The 11431-nt window shown below is 57.9% G+C and overlaps 1 protein-coding gene across 1 annotated transcript; it reads left to right on the top strand.

The window, feature by feature from the left end:
- The first annotated feature begins 1540 nt into the window (after positions 1-1540).
- LRP10 (LDL receptor related protein 10) lies at positions 1541-7069 on the top strand. The gene is made up of 7 exons (XM_075530677.1): positions 1541-2073; positions 2465-2509; positions 2990-3125; positions 4136-4326; positions 4423-5440; positions 5699-5828; positions 5951-7069. Exons 1-7 carry the CDS (start codon positions 2040-2042, stop codon positions 6524-6526), a joined length of 2130 nt encoding a protein of 709 aa, XP_075386792.1. The 5' UTR covers positions 1541-2039; the 3' UTR covers positions 6527-7069.
- Positions 7070-11431: the final 4362 nt, after the last annotated feature.

Below are 11431 nucleotides of genomic sequence, written 5' to 3'. Positions count from 1 at the left end.
CACTGCCACCCAGTCCAGTGACTCAGAGCGACCCTATAGGGCAGGGTAGAACTGCCATGTGGGTTTCCAAGACTGTAACTTTTTACGGGAGTAGAAAGCCAAGTCTTTCTTCTGCCGAGCAGCGGATGATTTCAAACTGTAAGCCTTGAGTTATAAATCCAGCCAATAAATACTTTCTGATTTCTGGAGGAGATAAAAAAAACAAAAAACTGATGGGATCACGAATGTCTATGCGGTTGGGCCTTGTCCACACACGCTATGTGGTGCATGCTTGTATGTGCAACTTAATGCTTCCTCCCTTCCCCCCCACCACCCCGACTATCATGATCTCAGTTCTACCTTACAAATACAACTAGACCAGAGGAGGTACACTGGTACAAATAAGAGCTGGAAACACAAGGATCCAGGACAGACGAACCCCTCAAGACCAATAATGAGATTAGCGATACCAGGAGAGTAGAGGGAAGGTGGGAGGAGAAAGAGGGAACTGATCACAAGGATCTAAATATAACCCTCTCCCTGGAGAACGGAAAACAGAAAAGTGGGTGAGGGGAGACGTCTTACAGTGTAAGACATGGCAAAATAATAATTTATAAATTATCAAGGGTTAGAGTGTGGGGGGTTAATGAGGAGCTGATACCAAGGGCTCAAGTAAAAAGCAAATGTTTTGAGAATGATGAGGACAACCAATGTACAAATGTGCTTGACACAATGGATGAATGTATGGATTGTGATGAGTTGTATGGGCCCCCAATAAAATGATTTTTTTAAGTGTCTGAAAGACTCGAGTATTTTCTAATAGTGGCTAATGTTTATGGCTACTCCTTATCAGGGATTAATAATTTCCTGGTAGGATTAAAATGTGTTTGAGGGTCATCCTGCACTCACAGAAGTATGTGCCCACAATGCGAATAATGGAACCTGTGAGCAGGTAAGAAGTGCTTCCTCCGACAGACAGACAGAGAACCGGAGAGGTCTGTGCGCTGTGGTTACCAGCCCCATCTCACAACCGGGAAGCACGGGGTTGCCCTTTCTCAAGGTCACACAGGCAACCAGTGGCATGTTTGTTGATTTGCCTGTCTGGAGTTTTAACTGTGCTTCAGCGCGGAGAGCCCCGAGGGTACTGGGCTGAGCAGCCAACTGGGCACCCTAACGCAAGTTTCAAAGTAGAGGAAGAGTGAGGCAGGGTGAGGAGTGCGGAGTAAACGCTTAAAACACCGCGCGCGCAAGGTCATTGCGATGATACAGGCGCGCTCATCGCCCCCCCCCCAAAAAAAATGTTTTTAAGGATCTCAGACGGGGGCCAGAAATGGCCAGAGGAGCTTGTTAGGATTCCAAGGAAAGAGCCCTGCGTGACGGTGATGTGATGCGTGGTGGTCCCGTGACAAGCGTGTGTGTCTCCTAACGCGCGCGAGGTGCCGGATGGCGCAGCCCGGCAGGGGTTAAAGTGGGCGGGCCCGCGCGGTGATGGGCAGGGGCGGGGCCCGGCTCGGGCCCGCCCCCTCCGCCCGTCCGTGGGCCCGGCTCCTCCCCCCTCTCCCCCTCCCCCGGCGGCTGGCGGGGGCACCGCCTGGGCCCGGGCCGGAGCGCAGGGCCGGCCGTCCGCCTCGCCCCTCCCGCTCGCTGGCGCGCCCCCGGGCTGCGCGCTGGAGAAGTTGAGCGGCGGCTGGGCCCGCCCGCGCGGTGACCGGCGGCAAAGTTTGGCCCGGAAGCGAAGTGACCTCAAGCCCCGGCAGGTGGCGGCCGGGCCTGGGCAGGGGCGCCCGCGGCCTGCGGGCGGGCGGTGAGCGAGGGCGCGCCCCGGCACGGGACCCTGAGTCGGGAGCCGGCCTCGAGCGAGAAGGCGGCGGCGAGGAAAACAACTCTGAAGTTGGCGAGGGCACCGCCCCTGCTCCGGGGCCGTCGCCTCCCCGCCCCCAGCCCTGGCACCCAGAGCACGGGTCGAGGCGCCCAGGCCATGGGGCCCCCTGGACGCCGTCGCGCCACCGGGTAGACGACAGAACTTCCGGGACGCTGCCTGCTCCTCTGGACGGCCCAGGATGCTGCCCACCACGTTCCTGCTCTTCCTCTTGGGTAAGAAACCGAAAGGAGACCGCCCTCCCGGCCCACCCCCTGCCCCCCTCCCGGGGCTGTCACTGGACCCAGGGCTCCAGTTCCCTCCCTCTGCGAACCCTTTACCCCACCCTACCTGACACCTAGCACTGCGCGGGGCCCCAACCCCCCGGGAAGTCCCCAGCCTCACCATTGAGCCGTCGTCCCGCATCCTAGACCCCCACTGGCCCTGCAGCTGGCCCTTCCGCTCCTGTCAAACTCCACAGCCACTCCCACTCACAAACTGCCCCCCTCTGCCCCCCACCCACCCCGGAAGTCCCAGATGGCTTCCTTCCTTCCTTCCTGAGCCACTCAGGTACTGAGCATTCCGAAGGGTGACTCACGGTCCTGCCCTCTCCCCCTCCTCCTCTAGGGGGTGCGCTGGCGCATCCAGACCGGATCCTTTTCCCAAATCCAGGTGAGTGAAGGGGGAGCCCTTTGGGTACCCTCGCAGGCTTGGCAATGGTGAGGACCAGAGAAGGTCTCACTCCTTTCCAAGTTCCGCTGGCACCCACCCCGGTCTTGGAGTAGAGATCACCCATCCTTATTTTACAGGTGAGGAAACCGAGGCTGGCTGTGGGCCCTCACCTGGCGGTTGCCATGTACTACATTTTGTTTTTTTCAACTGTCCATGTGTGAGCTTCCTTACTAGAATGTAGTCTTTCTCAGGTTACAAAGGACAGCCCTAGCTCCTAGTTCAGTGGCTGGCACAGTATTGTATGAGGGTTTGGTAGTATTGATGACCGTGTGAAGGAAGGGGCACCTGAGGTATGAGGGGGTGGAGAGAGAGGGAGTACCCCCTCCCTTTGTAAAGAGTCAAGGCCTTTCAGGACCTCATGCCTGGGGAGGGGTGGGATGCCCATGACTTCATGACTGGTGTCCGACTTCCTCTCTGCAGCCTGTGAGGATCCTCCAGCGGTGCTGTTGGGGGTGCAGGGCAGCTTACAGAGGCCTCTAGGCCGGGACAGCCGCAGCTCCCCTGCCAACTGCACCTGGCTCATCTTGGGCAGTAAGGAGCAGACTGTAACCCTCAGGTGAGAAGCGAAGGCACGGCCCAGTTCCTACTCCCAACCCCCTGCCCCAACCTCTCCAGAGATTATACCTCCAAGGAATTTTTACCCCTTTTCCAACAGAAAACAAGAATTCTATTTGCCTAGGCTTCCCTGAGAACCTGGCTTGTTCTGGTGAATTGGGCTGGGGCCGGGGGCAGCCCTAGGACATCTAGCTTGAGTCTTGCCATTTCTCTTAGTCAGTCTGGGCTCGGATAGGACTGATCTGAGGTGGCTCTTTTTTTATCTGTTGCCCATCAGGACCTTCCTTGACCGCCTCGGGTCTTTCTAACATTTCCCATGGTCCTCGGAGTATGGGCTTTAGGCCTGGGTTATTGCCTGGGTATTTGCCTCACACAGTCCACCCCCCCACCCCCCACCCCCGTGCAAGGGCAATCTTAAGGACAGGCTGTTGGGCAGAGGGATGGGAATATCAGGGCCATTTCCAGCAGCGGCGAAGCATTCCCTTTGAACTAAGAAGCCCTGCTGGCAAAGCGAGTTGCACCCTGGGCTGCTGCAGGACCCGCAGTTTAAACTCAGCAGCCACTCTGGGAGAATGACGTTGCAGTCTGCTTCCATAAAGATTGACAGCCTCAGAAAACCTGCTCGGTTTTGCAGGGTGGCTATGAGTCACAATGGACGCAATGGCAGTGAGTGGGCAGGCCCATGGAACGGTATGGTCATTGCCAGCTGCAGCTGGTGCCATACTCAGGTGACAGCGTCACTTGGGTGACAACTAGAAAGCAGTATATCTGCTCTAGCTCCGATCCTGAACGCAAGTCGTTGGCTTCTTGAGTGGTTCTAGGGTGTACCTCCCGGCTCTGTGCCCCCACTGGCTTCTGTGAGAACTGTCTCTGCTAACTACACAGGCATTCCAGTTGACTGAGTTTCTGTCTGGCTATTCAGCTTGTGAAGAAGCTTCCTGGATAGAAGGGAGCCCCCACCCACCCACTCACCCAGTCCGGAACATCCTGCCCTTGTTCTCCCCCTGGTAGGTTCCAGAAGCTGCACCTGGCCTGCGGCTCCGAGCGCCTCCTACTGCACTCCCCGCTCCAGCCCCTCATCTCCCTGTGCCAGGCACCAGCCAGCCCCCTGCAGCTGCCTGGAGGCAATGTCACCATCACCTACATCTATGTCGGGGGCAGAGCACCCATGGGCCAGGGCTTCCTGCTGTCCTACAGCCAAGGTAGGCGGCACAGTGAGAGGCATCCCCGAGGGCACTCCAGGGCGGAAGGGAGAATCTTTGCCAGTTCCCAAAGCTTGACGGCCCCCCTCCCCGCAGACTGGCTGATGTGCCTGCAGGAAGAGTTCCAGTGCCTGAACCACCGCTGTGTGCCCTGGGCGCGGCACTGCGACGGGGTGGACGACTGTGCCGACGGCTCCGATGAGACCGGCTGCAGCTCAGACCCCTTCCTCGGCCCAACGCCGGCCTCTGGCCCCGCCCCACCCTGCAACCGCACCCTGGAGACCTTCTACGGGGTCTTCTCTTCCCCTGGCTACTCACACCCGGCCGCGGGGTCCCACCCCCAGTCCTGCCTCTGGCTGCTGGACCCTCACGATGGCCGGCGGCTGGCTGTGCGGTTCACGGCCCTGGACCTAGGCTACGGGGACGCAGTGCACGTGTATGACGGCGCTGGGCCCCCGGCAACTCCTCGCCTGCTGCGCAGCCTCACCTACTTCAGCAATGGCAAGGCCGTCACCGTGGAGACGCTGTCTGGCCAGGCCGTCGTGGCCTACCACACATTGGCCTGGAGCAGCGGCCGAGGCTTCAACGCCACCTACCACGTGCGGGGCTACTGCCTGCCTTGGGATAGACCTTGCGGCTCCAGCTCCGGCCTGGGGGCCGGCGAGGGCCCTGGCGAGCGCTGCTACAGCGAAGCGCAGCGCTGCGACGGCTCGTGGGACTGCGCCGACGGCACGGACGAGGAAGACTGCCCCGGGTGCCCGCCTGGACACTTCCCCTGCGGGGCCGCCGGCACGCCCGGGGCCACCGCCTGCTACCTGCCCGCCGACCGCTGCAACTACCAGACCTTCTGTGCCGACGGGGCGGACGAGAAGCGCTGTCGGCAATGCCAGCCGGGCAACTTCCGGTGTCGGGACGAGAAGTGCGTGTACGAAACGTGGGTGTGCGACGGGCAGCCGGACTGTGCCGACGGCAGCGACGAGTGGGCCTGCGCCTACACCCTGCCCCGCAAAGTCATCACGGCCGCCGTCATTGGCAGCCTGGTGTGCGGCCTGCTGCTGGTCATTGCCCTGGGCTGCACCTGCAAACTCTACGCCATCCGCACCCAGGAGTACAGGTCAGTGGCCAAGTCGAGGACGCGGAGGGCTCAGCTTGTGTGGGGGGGCTCAGAGTTGCCCACCCTAGGGACAGGCGAGCTCAGGTGAGGAGAGGGCAGGTCTAGATCCTGAAGGCAGTCCTCAGGTTGATTGGGGAGGTGGGGGGTTGCCTCATCCCTGCTGGCCTGTCTTGAGTTTGGAGGCCAGAGGCCTGGCCAAACTGTGGGGGCTGCTAGCCCGGGAATCACCAGTGACTGGGCCGCCTTCGATCCTTCCAGCGTCTTCGCTCCTCTCTCCCGGATGGAAGCCCAGATTGTGCAGCAGCAGGCCCCGCCCTCCTACGGGCAGCTAATTGCCCAGGGAGCCATTCCCCCTGTGGAGGACTTCCCGACAGAGAACCCCAATGACGTATGTCGCCCACCCTCCCCCTCCAACCCCTCCTTGAGCTGGCCACAGCTCCTGGCTCCCTTGGGGCTCTGGGCTCCCTCCCTTCCTCCCTCCGACTTGAACTTCTTCCCCTCTGCTTGCAGAGCTCAGTGCTGGGCAGCCTGCGTTCTCTGCTGCAGATCCTGCGCCAGGATATGACGCCTGGAGGAACCCCGGGCACCCGCCGTCGCCAGCGGGGCCGCTCTGTGCGCCGCCTGGTCCGCCGCCTCCGCCGCTGGGGCCTGCTCCCCCGAACTAACCCCTCATCCCGGACCCCCGAGACCAGATCCCAGGCCACACCGTCTACTTCTCCCCTGGAGACCCTAGAAGGCAGCACGGGGCCAGCCCGTGAGGGTGGGGCAGTGGGTGGGCAGGATGGGGAGCAGGCACCCCCGCTGCCCACCAAGGCCCCCCTCCCATCTGCTAGCACACCCACGGCCCTCCCTGAGGCCCCAGGGCCACTGCCCTCAGCCGCCCTCCAGCCATCGCTGCTGTCAGAGATGGTGCAGGTCCTGCGGGGCCGCCTTCTGCCCGGCCTGCATGGCCCAGGACCAACCCGGACCGCGCCTGGGCCCCAGGCAGCCCTGTCCCCAGCGGACGAGGACGATGTCCTTCTCCTGCCCCTGGCAGAGCCAGAGGTCTGGGTGGTCGAGGCAGAAGATGAGCCACTGCTTGCCTGAGAGGCCGGCTTCCCAGAGGGCTCTGGTTCCAGTAATAACACCACCTTCCCCTCTACACCATTGCAGCCCTCTCCTACAGTCTGAAGGGACTAGGCTTCCCTCTGCCGCCCCCCCCCACCTGCCCCGTGTCACTGCTGTAAAATCACTGTCCCTCAGGAGCAGGAAAGGGTTTACCCAGAGCCCCCTCCCCCATCCCACCCTGCACACAGCCAAGCTCCCCCTCTACCACCACCACCCTTACCCCACCCCACTGTCATTTGCGTGGTGGTGTTTTAAAAGTTTAATTTTCCAAGGGGTCAGAGGCATGGAAATTCCATCCTTGCCAAAGCCCCACCCCAAAGTGACCTTATGCACCAAGATGCCAATCGTCTGGAAAGGTTCCAGCCCCCAAAGGAGGATTGGGGCAGGGCCTGAGGTCTTGTCCACTGTCACCCTTCCACCAGGATCTGGCTCAGAGAAAGCTCAGCAAAATGCACTTGTCCCATAGCTGAGTCATTCCCAGGGAGCCAAAGTGAAAAAAATAAAGGAATCCTAAATTTGAAAGTTCTGGAAATGAGCTGTGAGCAAAAAACCCTGCCGCTGTGTCCACCTCGGTCTATACTGCTGGTCTCCCTCTCTCCTAGCTTCCAACCCCCACAGCCTTGATTCTCCCAGGTCGCCAAGGGTAAGACTGGAAGGACCCCGGCCCTCTTTACTTCAATTCACTGCCCAGGGTCCACAAAGACTGAGCCCCAAGTCCCTCGACTCGCTGCTAAGGGGGAAGCCTGGGGAGCCAGATGGGCCTGTAGCTATGCAGGTCCCCCAGTTGGAGTACTCCCAGAGCACAACTCCCAGGAGCAGGCTGTCCCCTGGGGAACGCACGAGCCATGTCTCCTGCCCTCCACCAACTGTTTCAGCCAGCGCGTGTGTGAACTGTCAGCCAGAAGGTCTGGAGCAGGCAAAAACAGCGAGTAAAGTGCCAAGTATTCAAGGAGTGGCCATGGATTGTGGTTATCTCCTTGGCCAAACTTGAGAGGCCTCCCTAGAAAAAGGGCCACGCTGGATTCTAAAGGGTGCTGTCAGACTTGCCCTGGAGCCGTGAATTCTAGGCAGACCCAATCCCCAGGACACAGAAATTTAGGGAATGTCAGAGCCAAGGCCTAAGTTAGACTGGTCCCTGGATCTGAGAAAGAGAGGCTGGCTGAAGGACCGAGAGTAGCCAGGGCTGAGGAGGGTGGGGGAGAGAGATCACCAGAAATGTTAGCAATCAGCTAAGGTGACAGAAGCTGCCCCAGAGTGTGAAAGGGCGGAGCAAAGAATAGCTTAGAATCCCTTGAGAGGAGGTTTGACAGCCAGTGGAGAGAACCAGGCCCCAGGGGAACAGGCTCCTCCCTCCTCCCTGCTTGCTTCAACCCACCAGCCCCTTTGTGTACCCACCTTTTTCACTCTGTGTGTTGTGAGCAGCCGCCCCAGTCGGCAGGAATTGGCCCTGTGTTTCCTAGTGAGCCAGGGCCTGGGCAAGTGCCCAAGCTGGGCGTGGATCCCTGCGTAGGCCTGGGCTGGTGGCATCCGGGAAGACCGTACTCTTCCACCCGGCCCTCTTCAGAGGTTGGTGATGGAGCTCCAGGGAATGAGAGTCCCAACTGTCCTCCATGTGGGCCCTTCCCAGGGCAAAATCTTCTGGGTCTAAAAAGTGTCAGGCCTAAACAAAACCATAAAGCAGGGGGAATGTTGATTTTTTTTTTCCCTCCCTTGCTCACCTTCCACATAAAAAAGCCAAACCCCTGGCCATCAGGCTGATTCTGACTCATTAGGACCCTTTATAGGAGCAGCTCGAATGAGGAAAAAAACCCCAAACCTCAAATTTTCTGCCATTAAATTAATTCCAACTCATCGTGACCCTAAAGGGCAGAATAGAACTTTCCTTCGAGTTTCTAAGGCTAAATAGCTACGAGAATAGAAAGCCTCATTTTTCTGGGGAGTGGCTGGTGGTTTTGAATTGCTGACCTTGCAGGGCGGCAGTCCAACAAGTAAGCCAGTACAATACCAGGACTCCCGGTGGGGAGCAGACAGCCTCCTCTTCCTCCCACAGAGCAGCTGGTGATGCGTGAACCAAGGAAGTCACACTTACCCACAGAGCCAGCTCAGGAAAGCCCTCCGCCTGATGCCCGATTCCTTGTCCTTCAGACCTTTCCCTGGGGACACTGACCGCTGCCAAGTGAATAGCGATTTAAGGTAGAAGAATTCTCTGAGGATGGAGTGCTTCACAGAGAGAGAGAGAGAGAGAGAGAGAGAGAGAGACCTGTACAATAGGGATCCTGAGATTCTCCAGCAGTGTGCTCTCTCTACGAGGGCGGAGGCGCCATCAATAACACTGCTTGTGTCAGACCCCAGGGAGGCAGGGAGAGGGGTTGGCCTTGTGCAGACAAAGTCCTGCCCAGATGAGGGTAGGGCATGAGGCTGGGTTACTCTAACAGGGGAGCAGTCATGCAAGCCCAGTGCCAAGGCACGAAGAAAAACAAAAACACTTCAATTCCCAGTCGGATAGATGGCGATGCAAGGTGCCCAGACTCTTCCTGGGTGTGGAGGGCAGCTTCAAGGCTTTCAGCGTGTGGGTGGGAGGGAGGGCCGTCGGAGAAAGGTGGAAGATCTCAGCACGAGATGAGGATCAGGCTGTGCATCGGGAAGTCAAGATGATGGAAGCTACCTCAGTTTCAGGGTGTGAGCCTGAACCAAGCTCTAGTTCCTCATAGAAGAAGAGCGGGACCTTGGACCACACAGTTTTACTCTCTGAGGCACAGAGGAAGCTCATTATGTGAGTGCGCCCCTGAGAAGTGCCGGACCCTCTAACCTGTGCAGTTAACTCATGGCCCATTAACCCCATTTCACAGGTAGGTTCGGGAGCAGCTTTGGGGAAATTATGAGATTGGCCTGGTCTCCACTGACTTACATCTGACTGGTCCTGTTCCCATACTCACCCTCCACCAGACGGGTGAGAAGACAGTGGAAGCCAATTTCCACTCATAGGCTGCCTGTGGGACCAGGCAGCTTGCTTGAGGGGTGGAGGTCAAAGGGCCTGATGCAGGCTCCCCAGGCAGAAGCCCTGACTGGCGATTAGTGTTGGGGCCTGCAGTCCCTGGCTCACTTTCATCTGGTATCAAATGAATACAGCCACTTGAGTTTCCTAGAGACATGAAGTTCACACCGGTAACAACAGAACACTTTCCAACAAAGCATTTCTGAAGGAAATTGTTTCAGAATGTTATATTCCTCTTCTGTGAGTTTATATATATAATTTTGTGTGTGTGTATGATAGCTGATGATCCTTTGTAGAAAGGACTGCTTTCTCTGCAACAGTGTCTTCAGATGCCGTGGCTGCCTAGGTGAACTGTTTGCCAGGATGCTAAATGACCTCAGATCACATTTCAGATGTTTGAATTCATCGCCCTGCTTCCCTTGTTACTAGATGAACAGGTAGTCTGCTGCTCTAAATGGGCTGCTGATCTACCAGTACAGAAACACACACACACACACACACACACACACACTAAAATCAACTAAAGACACATAGGCCATGACTGACGACTGGTCTACCCAAGAAGAACCCAGCACAAACACGCCTGCAGTAGTTTAGCTGCTTAGGAATCCTTCCTGCTTCTTCCAGACCAGACGCTGCTCCTGTGTGGCTGGTCTTGCTAAGGTTACTTCCATTGGAAGATTCCCCTGGGAATTGCAATATGGATTGCTTCCAATAATAGAAGGCCATTGGAATATCTGAGACAAGGAGGCAGCACAGAGTAGGATAAAAAGCACACTCTGGCGCTGGAAAGATTTGGATGGGAGGCCTGATGGCCCCATTTCCAGCTGCATGATTGATTTGGGGACGAGCCATCTACCTACCACTCTGAGCCTTCCAGTGACAAAGCCGAAAGGAGATGATGCAGAAAGATGCTGTTATCTGGGTGAAGGGAGGATGGAGTGGAGGGCAGGAGGAGTGGGAACCAGAAGCGAAAGGAAACTAGTCAGGGGTAACGCGGTAAAGAGCACCCTTCCACCTGCCCACAGACCTGGACAGAAAGCCCTGGGAGGGAGGCTACCCCCCCCCACACACACACACACAGCCACACATAATTGTGATCAGGACCTTTGAGAGTGGGATGCTCCCCCCCCCATCTGATTAACTCTGGGTTGGTGGTCTAAGAGGGATGGGGGAGGAGTTAATATCCACTAGAAACTAATGGGAAAATGAGCTACTCAAACAAAGCATTCCCACCTGCCTGGGAATCCCCAGCTCTATCTAGGGACCAGGCTGGGTACTCTTGGGGATCTTAGCCCTGAAAGAGTGGTGGGGGGAAGCTTCAGGATCAGGGCTATTCCCTACCCCTGTCTCTCTCGTCCTATTTTTTACTTGACCTTCAGATTAGCTTTTAGCCTTCTGCCCCTCCATTCAGCCTGCACACCCCGCTGGGCTGCACTGGGGCTGAGGCTGGGGCTGGGGCTGACCACGGACAGACGAATGGCACGCAGTCTGCGCTCCTTGGGAAAGAAAGAACTGGTGCCAACCTGGACTCCTGAGCTCTGGGCTCCTCAATCCACTGACTGTGAACCCCTGGCCGCTCTGCACCTCCGACTGGGTTCTGTGCACTTCTTCACCAGGGTCTGCAGTGTGTGGTGTGTGTATACACACCCCGAGGGAGGAGACACAAAGGAAAGGGAACGGGGAGGTAGAAAGGAGGGAATCCCGCTGACATCACTGCTCATTAGCATGTGTGACCTCATCAGAGGGCGGTACAATTTCCCCAGGTGTCTGGGGGGGTGGGGTACGGGTGTGGGGGGGTGGTATTTAAAGGGAAAAGCTGACAGAGCTGCGGAGGGAGGGAGGGAGGGAGCGGGTGCTGCAAACCACCAGGCTGCACACGCACGCCG

The sequence above is a fragment of the Tenrec ecaudatus genome, chromosome 14, assembly GCF_050624435.1.
Source record: "Tenrec ecaudatus isolate mTenEca1 chromosome 14, mTenEca1.hap1, whole genome shotgun sequence".
In the NCBI taxonomy this organism is placed as follows: Eukaryota; Metazoa; Chordata; class Mammalia; order Afrosoricida; family Tenrecidae; genus Tenrec; species Tenrec ecaudatus.
Note: the sequence above shows the minus strand (reverse complement) of the source record. Positions and strands in the feature narration are given on the sequence as shown.